At 34.7% G+C, this 16,214-nt stretch overlaps 1 protein-coding gene across 4 annotated transcripts; it reads left to right on the top strand.

The window, feature by feature from the left end:
- On the top strand, window positions 1-10,145 carry LOC113751078. Of its 4 annotated transcripts, XM_027294940.1 has the most exons (3): window positions 1-342; window positions 4,830-4,904; window positions 9,706-10,145. In XM_027294940.1, the coding sequence occupies exons 1-3, from the start codon at window positions 84-86 to the stop codon at window positions 9,741-9,743; spliced, it is 372 nt and encodes a 123-aa protein (XP_027150741.1). In that variant the 5' UTR covers window positions 1-83; the 3' UTR covers window positions 9,744-10,145. The 4 variants fall into 4 exon arrangements, 2 of the variants coding, with proteins under 2 accessions (XP_027150741.1, XP_027150742.1); XM_027294941.1 differs by lacking the exon at window positions 4,830-4,904 and having other exon boundaries at window positions 1-345; XR_003464763.1 differs by lacking the exons at window positions 1-342; window positions 4,830-4,904 and adding an exon at window positions 4,920-4,992.
- The last annotated feature ends 6,069 nt before the right edge of the window (window positions 10,146-16,214 follow it).

Below are 16,214 nucleotides of genomic sequence, written 5' to 3' on the forward strand. Positions count from 1 at the left end.
GTTAACTCGGCGGCGGTGATCATGAATAAATTCAGAAAAATCCCTTTCCAATCTCTCAAAACCAGCTAAAATTGTCGTCAGCCATGGAAGCACTGTTAATGAGGTTCGACAATCAGATGAGTTTGCAGTCCAACTCCGTCGCAATCAATCCCAGATTTACTCAATGTCAGCAGCAGCAGCAGCAGATAGCAGCAGCCAACCACGGCAGCGAGAACACCATGGCGCCGTCACCGTTTCCCTGCCGCATATGTGGCTCAAAATACGCCACCGGAAAGTATCTCGGTGACAGTCAGTGGGTCATCACTTGTCGGACTTGTGCGGAGTCCGCAATCATCAAACAAGGTGGTTAGTTTTCTAATCTTTTGCTTGTGTGCGTGTGTGATTATATAATATAGGTATCTGTGTGTGCTTCTGTGCGTGTGTGATTATATAATATAGGTATGTGTGTGCTTCTGTGCGTGTGTGATTATATAATATAGGTATTTGTGTGTGCTTGTAAATATATGTATTACTTGTGTGAAACCGAAGATGGAAAAGGGTATCTTGGAAGAAAGAAAGAAGGGGAGAATAAGCCAGAAGTTATGGGGAAGAGAGTCGAACAACTGGGGTTGGATTGGATGAAGGAGGGGAAAAAGTTAGGGGAAGCTGAGGAGGAAATTCGTTGATCAAATTTCTGGAGAGATGGTGCGAGAATTGGGAAAGCTGAGTTAAATAGGTTAATCAAATTTCTGGAGGATGGTGAGAAAGTTGGGAAAGCTGAGTGAAAAAGGCTAATCAAATTTCTGGAAAGTTGGTCAGATAATTGCGAAAGCTGAGTGAAGTTGTTTAATCAAATTTCTGGACGGATGGTCAGAGAGTTGGGAAAGCTAAGCTAAATAGGTTTATCAAATTTCTGGAAGGATGGGGTGATAAAGTTGGGAAAGCTGAGTGAAATAGGCTAATCAAATTTCTGGAAAGTAGTTCAGATAATTGGGAAAGCTGAGTGAAATTGTTTAATCAAATTTATGGAAAGATGGTCAAAAGTTGGGAAAGCTGAGGAAAGTGGTTAATCAAATTTTTGGGAAGGTGGAATTGTGAGGGAATTGGGAAGAGTTATGGCTGGTGTTGATGGAGGGATGAAATCTGGAAGAAGGTGTCTCCTGAAGGAAACACCTGAAGAGTGATCTCTGTTGATAGGATGCAATCTGAGTAAGACTATCTGATTAAGGAAAGATTTGCAAATGAGGAAGTCAGAAAGTAATAGATGGTGGCTGTATATTGCTAGTTGATTTTTTGAAGAAAAAAACCCCAAAGAAATAACCTCAAATAAGTAAAAATAAAAAATAAAAAAAGACATTAGTCTTTTTTGTCATAACAATTTAGTTTCTGTTCTTAAAAATTTACTTTCTCAATTCAACTGCATACTTTTTCAACCTTTTATTTGTCACGTCACAAAACAAATTTTCTAAATGTTGTTTTTAAATATTTGGGTTGCAAAATTTTTTAAAGCTAATACGTTTTGAAATTTTTTCCAGGGAGTACATATAGGAATTATTTTGACAAAAATTTAGTTTCTGTCTTAAAAATTTAGCTTCTCAGTTCAACCACATACTTTTTTAACCTTTTACTTGTCACGTCACAAAAGAAACCTTCTAAATGTTGTTTTTAAAGATTTGGGCTGCAAAATTTATTAAAACTAATATGTTTTGAAATTTTTTTCCAAGAAGTACATATAGGGATTATTTGTTCAGTAATGAGCATGATGAGGTTTAGAAGAGAGATTTTGGAGGAAGAAAAATGAGATGTGTGGAGATGATCTGTGGTGATGGAGATTATGCTCTTTATGGAGCTTTAGGTTAATGTAGTTGGGTTGCCACATATCTGGGATCTTTTGATTTTGTAGTAGTATTGACCCAATTTGTTACTAGTGAGCCTGGAAGTTTATGTTGAAAGACGATAATTATTGTGGTTTTAGACAGACAAATATGGGAAGTATAGAATTTGTTTTAGGTTTGGTCACTTCGCTATCCCCAATTTCAAGATTTAGGTTAATGGTTGCTAAGTGTCTTGCCTTCTCCTACCCAAAAAAAGGTATTTTTATCATTAAATAAAATAATCATGCTTTAAAAAATCTGCCTTTTCAAATTCTAAAAAATATTTCTTATAAAACCAGAGTTTTCTTGCTTTATATAAAACACTGAATTCCTCTTTTTTGACCTTGGATGTTTTTAAGCATGTTCCTTAACTTCACATTCTGAATCTTTTTAATAGCTAATTAACCAAGTTAATTATTACTATAAATGTCAGCACATGTTAATCTCTTTGTGATTAGGTAAACGGTGGATACGCCATTTTCTTGCTTTATATAAAACACTGAATTCCTCTTTTTTGACCTTGGATGTTTTTAAGCATGTTCCTTAACTTCACATTCTGAATCTTTTTAATAGCTAATTAACCAAGTTAATTATTACTATAAATGTCAGCACATGTTAATCTCTTTGTGATTAGGTAAATGGTGGATACACCACTTTCAGGCCATCAGTTTAGCTATACTTGGGAATCTGTCTAAAGCTAATGCACACACATGCACGTACAACTAGTCAATGTATTGTGTGGTGACGTGAAGGTGTAGCTTTTGACGTGGATGAAGTACTAGTTGCCCCCTTTCCATTTCTACTTGGCTTAGAAACTGAAGGAGGTATGAGTCAAAACTAGAAGTTTGCACCTAGTGGTTGGACTTGAAATTTTAATATATTTAATAAGTTGGTGAGACAATAAAGCAATCAGGGGCAGGTTAGTGCCATGTAACTGTTGTGGTTCCCTATTCGGTTGTTGCAGAGTAAGCCAAGTCGGGAGTCTCGCTATACCAATAATAAGTGAGAGTGCAATTGTGGTTCCCATGTCATGCCTCCTGAGTGAGCCAGTTGGATTCTCAGGAGACTGAAAAACTGAATAAGTGCAAAAAGCACAAAATGGCACAAAAAAAAGGTGCTTCAAAAAAAAATTGGGATTGCAATTGCCACAAGAGGACAGCTTTGCAGTCAAAAAACAAAATCTATTAACAAGCTGCAGCCAAGTCCGTGCACTCACACATTGAGGGACAATGGGGGGAACCCCACTGCAACTATAGTGCAGGCCGACCATTGTCGTTACCATTGTTAATGTCCTGGTTCTAGTGAGCAATCCTAGATCTCACTTGGACCTCCGACTTGTAAATATATCAGGATTTTAAACCAAGAGCTTGGTTGCGGATGGAAAGTTGAGACAAATGCTTCTGAATGTTTTTAACCCAATCCCTATGAGCACACCATCTATTTTTAATATAATAATCATACGGGGTGGTTAGTGCTAATTTTGCATCAAAAGTATATGCTAGAGCGAAGCTGATTTACAAGACTAGATAATCCTCCATCCCTCACACGTGCTGAAGATTGAGACCTGAATATTGCTAATTGATTATCCTGGTCTATATTGTTTTTGAGTGGGGATATTCATCATTCAAGGTGACATGTATATGATCGAAATGTGAAGGCTTGTCATGCTTGACACCTAAATCTAAAAGATGATAAGGAAAAAAAAAATTTTTAACTCCACCTGTGTTCAGTCCTTTTCGCAGCCGGTCCCCAGTCCGGATAAAGGAGGAGGGTTTTCTGTGACTGATAATCTTGGCCCTGATTTTCTTGTTTTCATGGCATAGTTGATCAGGATTTGAATGTCTATCTCGCGCATTATCCAATTATACTTCTTTCTATTATGTGTCCTGGTTTTCTGGTTTTGCAATTGCATCTTGTTAGTGTTTGTGAACTTGTTCCAAGTAAAGAATCATGAGTTTGAGCTGCTGGACAACTTACTTTTTCAATCCTCAACATCTTACTCAATAAATTTTGCATTACAAAATTGATGGGAATATCTGTAATTTGTTCTCTTCATTATGTCACCTGCATGGTGTTGGAATATGTTGTTAATCTCACTTCCTATTGCAAAGACAATGAGCTTGTCTTATCTCAGGTTTATTTTATCCTTGTCTTTCATGTAAGTTTAGCTTGCAGGTCAAATATGATTGAAAATGTTTAAACTGATACTTTGAAAATAATGCATGCTATTTGGTTTAGACAGAAAATAGTTTGGTATGTATTGCTGTCAGTTTGACTGCAGAATGACTTTACTTTTATATCTTGAATTTTTTTTTATTCGTAATGCTAGAGGTTTAGCGAATCTTATATAATATATTCCATTCAAGAGACGGAGAAAAAGATGGAGTGGAGAAATTCTTCCAACTTCAGACCACTGTGTAGTCCTTTATGAGCATGACAAAGTTGCTGGATTTTCTTTTCTCTTGGTTAGAGTTTGTTCAGTCTTAGGATGAAACCTTTAGTGCTTTAAATGATAAATGTGAGTTGACATCCACAGCACTTTTGATTGGAATATTAGATGCTTGCAGAAAAATCATGCTGATTATGTTTCATTTTGCAATTTGTGTGGGAAGGTGTCTCATGCAGTTTTGTACCTCATGCAGTTTTGTACCATAATATCTCACATGAAAATATTTGGTAGAACTCATTGATTGAATTATGGAATATACTACTTTGATGAGATTCACAGGGCTGAACAAGCCATTTACATTCTTCAGAATATAGCATACATTTTTAAATATGTCGCTGACTTGATTTTCAGGTTTAGATGGTTTTTTGTGGTGAGGACATGTATACGCTCATTTTTTATCCTGCATCAAGAGCCATATGCTGTCCTTATGGTACAGATGTATATCAGTTTGTTTTAACTTCTAGTCCATTCTGAACTGATCTGAGTTCTGTTGCTAGAAACTCTCTGACTGGAAATATGTCTTCCAGGCAATGTTAATGTTTTTTGGAATTGGCTGCCCGATATGTATTTGTGGCCCAAATCTCATGCTGCTGGTAGATATGGTGATAACTCCATCTTCATGTTATTATAGACATGGTTAATGCATGATTCAAATTATTGCATTTGCACTGCAAGTGACACCAATATCATGTGAGTATTCTGCAACGATAATAGGGTTCTTAGTGATTTCTTCTTGTGCGGGTGATGCTTTGTTTCTTTCTAATATACTCCACATGTTGGCTTTTTTTACTTGTGATATCCTTTGATATGATATTCATGCTATGTGTTTCATTCCAAAAGAGTTTGAATTGCTGATTCTGGTCAACTTTTATTACTACTGCAACTGAGACAAACGAGTGCTCAATGAATAAGGTCTAGTAAAAATATCTAAGTGATATAGGTTGAGAAAATTCAACTCTTTGACATTGTGTTCCTTAATTTATATCGATTGGCACATGAATGTAGAGTAATTTGAGGAATTTGCAAATGAATTTGCCCTGCATAAGGATGAAAAACAAAAATAGAGCTGTTGTCATGATTATAACTGTTGGTCAAATTGATGATCAAAAGTTGTCTATTATGTCAAAATACCTCTTTGTGTTAGCTGCTTTACTTTCCTCTTGCACATCAGTTGTATATGTAGGGAGGCAAATAAGGTTAGTGGCTGGTTGAAGGCATTGTTCTGCTTGTGGCATCTTAATGAGGCTTAAGCCAATATAGGCTAGTTGGCCTTTTCTAATTAAGTTGATGGAAATGTTTTTATCTGAAGACTGATAGAAAGAAAAATGAAGGGACTGTTCTTAAATCCTTTTTTGCTTGTTTGGGAAGAGATGACACACAGGTACATGCACTTGGGAGTCAGGACCAATTCTTAGATTCTAGTTAAATTTCCTGATCTAGGAAACTTGCGTTTAGATTCAACTCTAATTCTGCTATTCGTGGAGAGGCATGTAGATAGTACACTAACAGGAGATGCAAATTAGGATGTTATTGACTTGTTTACATATCCACATCCTGCAAATTGAGAAAGGGGATTGTGCTTTCAATCCCTCTTGTAATGATTTGACTTTTCTTTGCGAATTCCTCAAACGTGACTTTTCTTATTTGGATATTGGTTTGATGCATATTAAAAAAAATACTAGTTTTTGTTTTTTAGAGGAGGTAGACTTAGACTGGATTAAAGAATAAAGAAGGACAAAGAGCCATTCTTTCAATGTAGTCTTATAAAGCAGTTGTCTTGCTTAACCTTTGGCTTTTGGATCTTGGTTTGTTGTGCTTTCCTTTTTCTTTTCCATGCTGTCTCACCTGCTCCCTTATTCGAGATGGATTTGATGTTTACGTTTTTCCTCACAATTTTTTTTAATATTTGGAATGCTTGATATTCCCGTTTACCAGCATGATTGCACCTCTATTTTTGCTTCTTTGGTCTTTTTTTTTTTGGCTGATTTTCTTTGTTGTAGTTTTTCCAGTTTCTTTCAGCTTTTACATTAGTTAGGTTTCCTTTCTCTTGGACTGTCAACTTAAAAAATTGTCTGAAAAGGTGGCCTTTGGAGCTTGTTTGCTTCATCTCAGGCATGCTGTGATTTGTGGATCCATTGTACATTCTTATTGTTTTAGTGGTTAGCATCATCAAGCTAGTCCTCGAGGTGCTAGCTTCTCCTTTTTTTTCAGTTGTTATTTCCTATACCATGCTGTGCTTCCTGTCTGCAGTTCTGTGTTCTTTGCTTCTTGTGCGTGTGTGTGTGTGTGTTTTTTTTTTGCTTGGCTGTTCGTTGTGATAGTCTAGATTGCACATGGTTTACTTGCTTCAGAGATGTTTGTAGAGTTTATATGTTGTGAATTGAAATATGTGCATGTTTTGATTGTTCTGCTTTTTTCTCAATAAATTTGTTGGTCAACCAATGGTTAAATGTGTATACAAGTAACACTTTGTTTTTCCTTTCTAAGGGGTTCTCTTTTTCCTGGTTTGATTTTGTTTCAGTCTAGCAGTTAAACTTTTGCTCTGCTCTATTTCTTTAGATCTTTGTTTAATGCCTGGTTTCTTTGGCTGCTTAATTACCAGCTCTTCTTGTTTTCAACAAAACTGAATGCTTGCTTTTTTGTTCTAAAATTTGCTCTTCTACTTCATTAAGGCATTGTGCCTTTGCCCCAGCCTTCGTTTTTTATACTGGTTTGTGTCTTTTCTGTTCTTTTTATCTTTCAATGTTGTATCCTTAGATTTCTTTCTTTTATCTTTTCCGTCTATGTGCTGTAACTTTACTTGTGCATTTAGATTGTGCTCTTATTCTCCCCCGTCTTCCCCCCTTTTCTCTAGCTTATAAGCTTGGTTTCAATGTGGCCGACAGAGGCCAGGGTTACTTTGCCTGAAGTGCTTAATTATGTAAACTTTGCTGTATTAATTTGGAGGGAATCCAATCATGTAAACTTCGCCATACTAATTTTCCCTGCCCTTTCTTTTTCTTTATTATCTTGAATTTATCCTACCAATTTTCGAGCCACTGTTTGTGTTCTGATACATTCCTATCCCCTTCTGTTCTTGCTTTTCCTTTGCTTTCCCTGCTCTTTCTTTTTCTTTATTATCTTGAATTTATCCTATCAATTTTCGAGTCACTGTTTTTTTTCTTTTACATTCCTATCCCCTTCTTTTCTTGCTTTTCCTTTTCGCTTTGCTTCTTCTGGTCTCCAGCTCATTATTTTGCTGAGCGTGAAATCTGTTTTTTTTTTTTTATTGTGTTAGGTAGATTATTAAAGTTCATAAGTTCTATTATTGAAGTCACTTGTGTTGATTATCTGCGGGTTCATTTTTTTGCTTATTTATTAAGTTAAGTGGCTGATTCAAATGTTTGTTAACATGAATTCTTTGTTGTTATGACTGGTCTATTCTGGTTTATTGAAATTGGAAGCCCTTGTCCTTGTTCTTTTGTGTGCCTCTCAGTGTTAGGAAAATTGACTAGCTCTCTGTATACATTCTTTGGTATCCTAGGTTCTGTAATTAAGGATCTATTGTTTCAGATTGACAGTTTAAGGTTGAAATGACTGAATCATAAAGAAAACCATCCATCTAAATATTTAAAACGGGAGCTCAGGTTCTTTGTTGTCCTGATTGTGGACCTCCAATTTCAGAAGATTTCTGATTTCTGGAGTGCAGAGCTTATGAATTTGAACCCCAGGGCTTGTGCAAATAGATGAATCCATTCCAGAGCTGTTTGGATCCACTGAATAATCTGATCAAGCTGTTTCTATCTTCCTAGATGTTGCTGGAAATGAATCTTTGACCAAGAAAACTTATTAAGCAACAGGATATATGAGATGCAAAACTGCAAAGTGAAATGTTTGCAGTTTACATTACTCATGAGCTAATGTCTTTGCATTTTGGGTTCACACTTGGAGATAAAAGGATGGTCAACCTCATGAATGTTGGTTTTTTTGTTGCTGGAATTCTCTGTGTTCTCAGTAAAGCTGGCATTGATTACTTTTACTACATTGAAGCTAATAACTGATATCTAAATCATATAAACAGAATCTGACGTTTCCTGACCGATTAGCAGCAGCTATTCATTACTTTGATCTGCTTTGTATGCCATTCTGCTGTAGAATTTAAGGACAGACAAAATGAAACAAATAATTGTTTAAGCATGTTGATACTTCTTGAGCTTTGGTACTTACTTAATGAATCAGTAGCCACTGGATTGAAATTTCTCAAAAGCCTGTGCTAAGAATATTTTTAGCAGAAGAAGTGCATATTACAAGAGTCATGGCAACCTAGGCGGTTGATCACCCAGAACTTCTGTTGTACTTCTTTTGACTGCAGCTGTGGCTGTGTTGCTTGATATGGCTTCGCTTGTATCTGATGATTCATTAGGTCAGTACTACTCAAAATGAGTACCTCATGATCAAGCAGCAAATATATCACTACTAGACAGGCATCGAACATTATGAATTAACTGACTGCGACATGCAAGCATGAATCCTTCCTTTTTGTGCTTCACACCATATTTTATGGGCTGTGAATGTCATAAGTCATATTAGAGCAATGCATGAATCTAAAATGCTTTCCTAAGTTGCAAATAGGCCGTAACGTATGAGCTGAATTTCTGGGATTGTAGCATTTATTCAGTACTGTTGTATGATTTACATGAGGTCATAATTGGTTGTCCAATAATTATGCATTATTTGAAAAGTAGCCCCAATTAGATGCATAACCCACTGCCTGCATGCTCTACACTAAAAGTTGGCATAACTGTTGTTTAGCCAAGATAAAGACAAAGTGGAGCGGATTCAGGTGATCAAGTTTGACATGAATAGTCTTCTACTTTGGTTTTTGGTTGCTTATTTCTTGAAGAAAAATTTTTTGGATGCTTTTATGATAGATTGTTTGATAGCATGTCTGATGTAACTTGTCAATAACCTCTTATTATGCGATAGCAATCTCTCTTCACATTTGGTAACGTTGGATGAACTCTATCCTGTGATAGCAATCACTCTTTACATTTTGTAATGTTGGTTTTAACAGTCAACGTATTGTGTTTTCGATTTGCCCGATTTTACCTTGCTCTTTCACATTTATATGTATTTGGCTGCTTATGGAGAATGTGAAACTTGTAAGTTGATGTTACAGTTCACCAATGTAACCAAAACTACAAATAGATGGATCCCATAATGAGAATCCACAGATTAGGAGTTTAGTGTGGATCTTTTGAGATGATATACCACTGATGTTATTAATATTTTTTAACGTGCACATAGATTAGAAATATCAACAAAAAAAAAAAACAAAAGCGCGCTAAGCAAAAGTAAGCTTTTGCTTAGACAGGTAAACTTTAAACTTTCTTGCTGAAGAAAAATACTAACTTCTTGGAACAGGCAGGCTGGCAGATCTGATGCAACAACGCCGTACATAAAGATTTACTTGCACCTTCTCTTGCAATTGATCGAGAAGTTATTCAAAGCATGGTATCATGCATAGATATGAAAGTGACTTGGAGTAGGCACTGAGATTAGTTATTCAGTGCAGATAAATTCTGGATTGATGAAGTCCGTAAGGTATGGTTGGACCTAAATAATGTCTTTACGAGGATGATATATCTCTTAGGCGCTGTGTTGTCCATGCTTCATCCAGGCTGATCAAAATGTTCTTCTACAGGATGGACTATCTACTTGTAGTTGATGAAGGTTTAACAAAACAATTGTATCAAGCTCCTGTGTTTAATTATCGAATTTCTAGTATCACGAACAAAGTCATGTTTTCGGTTTTCTTGAGAATTAATGCAGAAAAAAAAAAAGGAAGAATTTTCCTTCAAGAAGTTCCCTGCCTGGCTTGCAACTCATTGGGCTTCCTAGAACTGTGGTATGAGGTGTAATTCTAACTTCAACTTCTGAAATGAGAAGTATCCATAATCAGGATTTTTTTCCCCCAATTTAATCTCTGTACCTGTTAGCTATCACTAAGCTGGCTATCATTCATTCTTTTTTTTTTTCCAGATATAATATTTTTTATCTCCTACTCCTCAAATCCCCTCTGAACCCCCAATCTGCTAGGCAAGGGCTCGAACTTCAGATCTTGCAAACAGGGAGAACCTTAAATGCCTCCCCCCTAGCCAAGCCCATTGGAGGAGGAGGAGGGGTGGTGCGGCTGGCATTGTCGTAGGTTATGAATTATTAGGAGTACAATTTCTTCTAATTGCAGGCTTATGCACATCTTGATAGTTTAAAGTGACTACTTTGAATGCCGATACTTTCATGTCATTTTGAAAAACCAAATCACCAATTAGTGAAATTTTGTTTTCTTGATCTGAATCATTGTTTTTATGGCTAAAAGTCCTTTTCATCATAATAATAGAAGAAAATGTTGCTTTCCCTTGATATAATAACATGATTCTCACCTGTCTTGAAGAAAAACCATATGTGGCCAGCCAGTGGCTCTCTAGTTGGCTGAATGAACAAACCAAGAAACTGGAGACTGTATAGTGTCACTATTCCAACCCACACCGTTTCTTCTAGTTACAAGAAAAGCCATTACACAATTTCATATTAACGAAAGATTTCAAAATAATAAAGTGATTGTTTGAACACTATAGACAAAAAGGGATATTCATCAGCAGACGAAGCCAACACTGTGTTGCTATGAAGGTACTCAATTCAACCCAGAATTAGTTATCCTTTGGTAGCCTTCATGCTAAGGAAATCCTTTTTTTCACCATTTGAAAAAGGATTCTAGTACTTATTTTAATTGGGATCCAGAGAAATACAAAAATTAAAAAAAAAATAGTTCTTGTATAAATGAACCAGGAGAAATGTGAATGGACAGACGAAAAGGATTTTGTCTAATGGGGTCATCACCAATGATTTGGATTCGGCAATATCTCATAGTGGGAAGTGATATCAATTGTCTCACTCCCAAAGCATGCCTTACACTGCTTTGACCCTTGAAATTTCCTTTGTTGCTTTACATCAAAAGCTTCAACCATTCACTCACAGCACGGTTTTGGTCCAAAATTAGGAAAAACAAAAAAAAACAAAAAGATACATAGGACTCTAAAGTAAAACGAGCAGTCTTAATCCATCAATTATTAGCAAAGCATACGCTGCCAATGATTTTTCTTCACTTTCCTCTTTTTACTTTGTTACTGTTTCTTGAGAGAACAAAATTTTAATGATTGGAAATGACAACATGAAGAACAAGGTCAGGAATGGATGTTTACAATAAATTCAAACTATTCATTCAGGTCTTGAATTCCAACTAGAATGTAGTAATAATTTGACTAGGCACAGACATTGAAAGATGACTAAATATGTATACAACGCTAAGATCCATAAGTTACTTAGTAAATATGTATATAACGCTAAGGTCTTACACTCACTTTTCTGTTAAAGAAATAGAATTTCTTTCTTTAACAGGCGGTTCAATGGATGCATATTAGCAGAAGACTTAATATAGGGATAATAGCCTTCCTTGAGATTTGTGATAATATCACTTATTACCCTCTAAATTTTGAAAAATATTACTTGCCTCCTTTATTTTAACTTTTTTGTGACATTATCAACCCATTTCAACTATATTATTATAAAAATCATTAGTAGGTGAGAATATAACTTCATTCCAATATTGCCCTTTTCTTGTAAACCATTTTAGTCTCATAACAAATATAATTAATCCCTTAACTTTTAAAATCTCGGCCGACATAATTTTTTAATTAAGAATTACAAGGTGTTAACAAGGTTGAAAGACCTATTAATAATTTTCGTGGTATCAATCTAGACAAGAAATATAGTAAAATTTTGAGATTCTAAACAATTTAGAAAATTTGTAAAGTTATCTAAGAATTTTACAATGAAGAAAATAATATTTTATCCTTTAAAAGCACCTCAAATAATTTCCTAAATATATAGTTAAGAATTTATATTTTTCAAGTTTTCATGCCTTAGATCTTGACAAAAAAATAGAAAACTCAAAAAACTTGTACATAATTCATAAATCCGTAAATTCATCCACAAGCACCTTTTGAATTAAAAAAATAATTTTTGTCAATGAATAAACCTCAAATGAGTTTGTAAGCATGAACATGTTATCTTTTTTTCCTAGTTTTCAAGCCATCAATTTAAAGAGGAAATTTTCAAAATTTTCAAAATTTGAAAAACTCCTCAAATTGATCCAAAGCACTTCAAAGAAAAGGAATGGTCTTTTTTTTGGCCTGAAAATAGTTTGAATATATATCCTTGAAACGAATTTTTTTTATGTCAAAATACCTGTTGCTATATTGTCTCTATCAAAATTACACATTTATACAATTTGTCTTTATTTTCCACTTTTTATTACATACTTTCAATTTAAAAAAAGGACAAAAAGGGAATTTTGGTATGAAAACATCTTCTCTATCCAAAAATAAATTTTTCAACAATATATTTTGAAATGGGTTGACAATGTTACAAAAAGTTAAAAGTATGGGAGGCAAGTGATTTTTTTAAAATTAAGGGGTGCTAAGTGAAATTGTCACAAACCTCAAGGGAGATTTCTGAAATTATCCCCTTGATATATATATATATATATATATATATATATATTCATGAAAACATTAAATACATACAATTAGATCTACAGATCCAGTAAGTCCCTCTGTGATCTCGTTGAAAGTCAACTAGCAGCCTTATGATTCCGAAATATCCTTTAACCCCCTCATATTTTAAATTAATGTGAAATTGGACATGTAACCTATAAGTGATGTATTATTATTTTTTAAATATTTTTAATATTTTTTTTTCATTTTTTCCTTTTATTTCTGATGCTCAAATTCTTTTGACTTAACTAGCATGGGTGTTTTTAAAATTTCTAAAATTTTTGAGGTACTTTTTAAATTTTCAAAAATTATCCATCCTCTCTCTCCACCCCACCACCCACCACTACCGCTCGTTTGCAGTCACCACCCCTTCTCTTCTCTCCCTTGCTTCCCACTTCTCCGCTTTCCCTTTTGTTTTCTCCTTCTCTTCATCCCTCTGCTCTCCCCTCTTTCCCTCCTCTTTCCCGTTTCCCCCCTCTTGCCTAGCGATTGGAAGGGGAACGAGAAAGTAGGGAGGAGGGGATTAATGCTGGTAGCAAGAGAGGAAGGTGGTGGTGGTGGTGGTGGTGGCAGTGTAGCAGTGGTAACTACGTGTCAATGGATGAAGAAAAAGGAAAAACAAAGAAAAGAAAAGGAAAAAGGAAAAGGAAATGAAACTTAAATAAAAAAGAGAAAAAAAATAACAAAAGATTGGCTTTTGGTATTACAGCAGGTCAAAAAGCATTATTCCACTTTAGTACGAATCGCTTGGGGGTCATGTGAACATTTTTGAAAGATAGGAGAGTTTCTTCACTTTCAACGAAATCACAGGGGTTTACTGGATTTTATCCTTACATCTATCATCTCCATTTGCATTTTGATACTTTCTCATTTTAATTTAACTTTCGTTCAACAAATTAACATGTGATAATTAGTCTCCGTTAATCACCCTACCTTTGCTACTCTCAAGAGACTCGTTGAATAGAATGAGTGATCACCACTATCCTACTTTTGCGCTTTATGCTAAGTTTACTACATGAAGTTCCAAGTACATACAGCCTTCCTCTCTGTTTTGGAAAGCCAAATGGGTTGAGAACTTAATAAACTAATCGAGCAATAGGAATTAGGGCAGGCCATTAATCCAAAAAGAATTACATACTCAACGATCAGTTTTACCGTCTTAACTAACAACTATTGCACTGCTAAAAGTGAACAACTGTGACAATGATCACGGTTTTCAAGGAAAGAATCTATGTAGGGATCACATAACCAATAATTACAAGCGTGATAATATTCATATGTCAAAATGTTCTTTTGCATGCATCTTTTTGGAGATTAGCAGGCTCACCTTATCCATAATATTGAAGAATAGCTCTCTAAATTTGACTATGGAATTTTACTTTTCGGAACATAGAAAGATATAGTAGATTGCCATTTGAGATTTCAGAATATATGCTAGTACACTTTATACTGTTACAAATTCAGGCGAATGAAGAAGTTTCCCTGTCAGATGATAGTAACTAAATCGTGCTTTTGGTGCATTTGCCCAAGCATATGTAGTGATTGAATGTGATGCATGCATTCTTAGAGCCGAGGTGATGATGAAACCCCAAAGTTTGGACTTAAGGCTAATTAACCTCCAAAGTCCCTTAACTTTGTATATATAACTAAGTATGAGAAGGGTATGTAACCTAGAAAGGGACCCAACTATTTGAAACATTCTATTGAGTCCTTTAGGGTCTAAACTACGAGATTAATCTACTAAATTCTTGAACTTTTTTGTTAGACAGATAAATTTGCCTCACTTGGGTTCAGATTCTGTAGGATGCATATAACACCAATAAATAGACAATTATGTTGTAAGTCATATCCCGTATTTTGGTTCAATGGGGATGAATTTCAAATTGCAAAGTTAATATTTCCATCGACTCTCATTTTACAAATTACACTTTGTTTTGGATACTTGAAAACCTAGATGTTGCCAACTACTGTTAATTTTCATCTAAATTTTTTTTTATTTTGAACTCTAAATTAGGACTTCTCCAAAATTACCCCAATCTTTGTTTCGAATTAATGAAAGGAAACAATCAATATGTGGATGCACACCCCAAAAGTGGTATTAGTCTTTAAACATCCAATAAATATGCTATAAGATTAATTTTTTGTCCACTTTTAGGAACAATGGGATTACTTATGGGTTATATGGTATACCTTTTCAAAACTTTAAGAGTGCAAAGGGTTAAAAAGGGTTGGAGGAGAAATGTGAAAATTAGTGAAAATAATGGGTGCCAAAGTAGAATCAGTACTTTCAGATACATCCCAAAATATTGAACAAAAAAAAATCCAAGCCAAAACATAATAGACTTATATAATCATACCACTCATAAGTTCTTTAAAATTGAGAACATTAATGTTTGGTATCATTTTGGAGCAAAGTTACTATCCATGAAATGAATTTTTGTTCTAACAACTAACAAGAAGAATATGTCCTATTAATTTGCTTACTCAATTTTGTTCACAAATGTTTACAATGACTTGAAAAAGGTTGTGTAAATAAATACCTTTACATTGCCTATAATTTTACACGAAGAAAACAAAAAAAATTAACTTAATTTCGTGGTAATGTTTCATATTTTTCATAGCTTAACTTATTAAGTAAAAGAGTACACTTTTGCAGATGAATTAGATTTCAAGGCTCAAGCCCTCCTTCAACTCCCCCATGAAAAATGAAGGCCGAAACACATATGTGAAATGGCCCACTAAATTCAACACTAATAATAAATCTCATAATAACAAAGACACAAAAACTTTTCCAACGGTCAAAATGTAATCTAACCATTATCATAACAGTAGCTCTCAAAGTTAGAATGACTAAGTCAACCAGTCTAGTGCACCTTAAATTAATGGCTTAATTCATATTCTTTGAAAAGCAGTCCACAAATTATGCCCCTTCCACTTATGCTTTCAAGATTTTTTTTTCTTTTTTTTTTGGGTCGAACTCCTGTTTAGTTTCATTTGCTTTACAAAAAAAAAAAATTCTTAATTGTGTGTTAAAAAAGTCCTAAATTGTTAGAGTACATGTAATGATAATTTTAAAGCATGTATGTTTTACCTTGAAATTTGATAATACATGAGAAGAAAAGGGAACGAAAACACAGAGAAAAATAAAAGGGATTAGGAAAGCGAAAAGAATGAAGATAAGAACGAAGTACAATAGAGACATCATGCGAGTAAAAATAGCTTTAACACGGGAATGATGGCGATGAGTAAAATAGTATTTTGTGATAAGAACCGTAATTATATCCAGAAAAGATGAAATGCAATTATCTCTTTCTCCTT

The sequence above is a fragment of the Coffea eugenioides genome, chromosome 11 (assembly GCF_003713205.1).
Source record: "Coffea eugenioides isolate CCC68of chromosome 11, Ceug_1.0, whole genome shotgun sequence".
In the NCBI taxonomy this organism is placed as follows: Eukaryota; Viridiplantae; Streptophyta; class Magnoliopsida; order Gentianales; family Rubiaceae; genus Coffea; species Coffea eugenioides.

Bases quoted from the DNA above. Each gene is read 5' to 3' on its own strand.
- LOC113751078 (XM_027294940.1), top strand. From the start codon at position 84: ATGGAAGCACTGTTAATGAGGTTCGACAATCAGATGAGTTTGCAGTCC. The intron at 343-4,829 runs GTGGTTAGTTTT...TATGTCTTCCAG, and splicing joins GTCCGCAATCATCAAACAAG to GCAATGTTAATGTTTTTTGG. The intron at 4,905-9,705 runs GTGATAACTCCA...TTCTTGGAACAG, and splicing joins TCATGCTGCTGGTAGATATG to GCAGGCTGGCAGATCTGATG.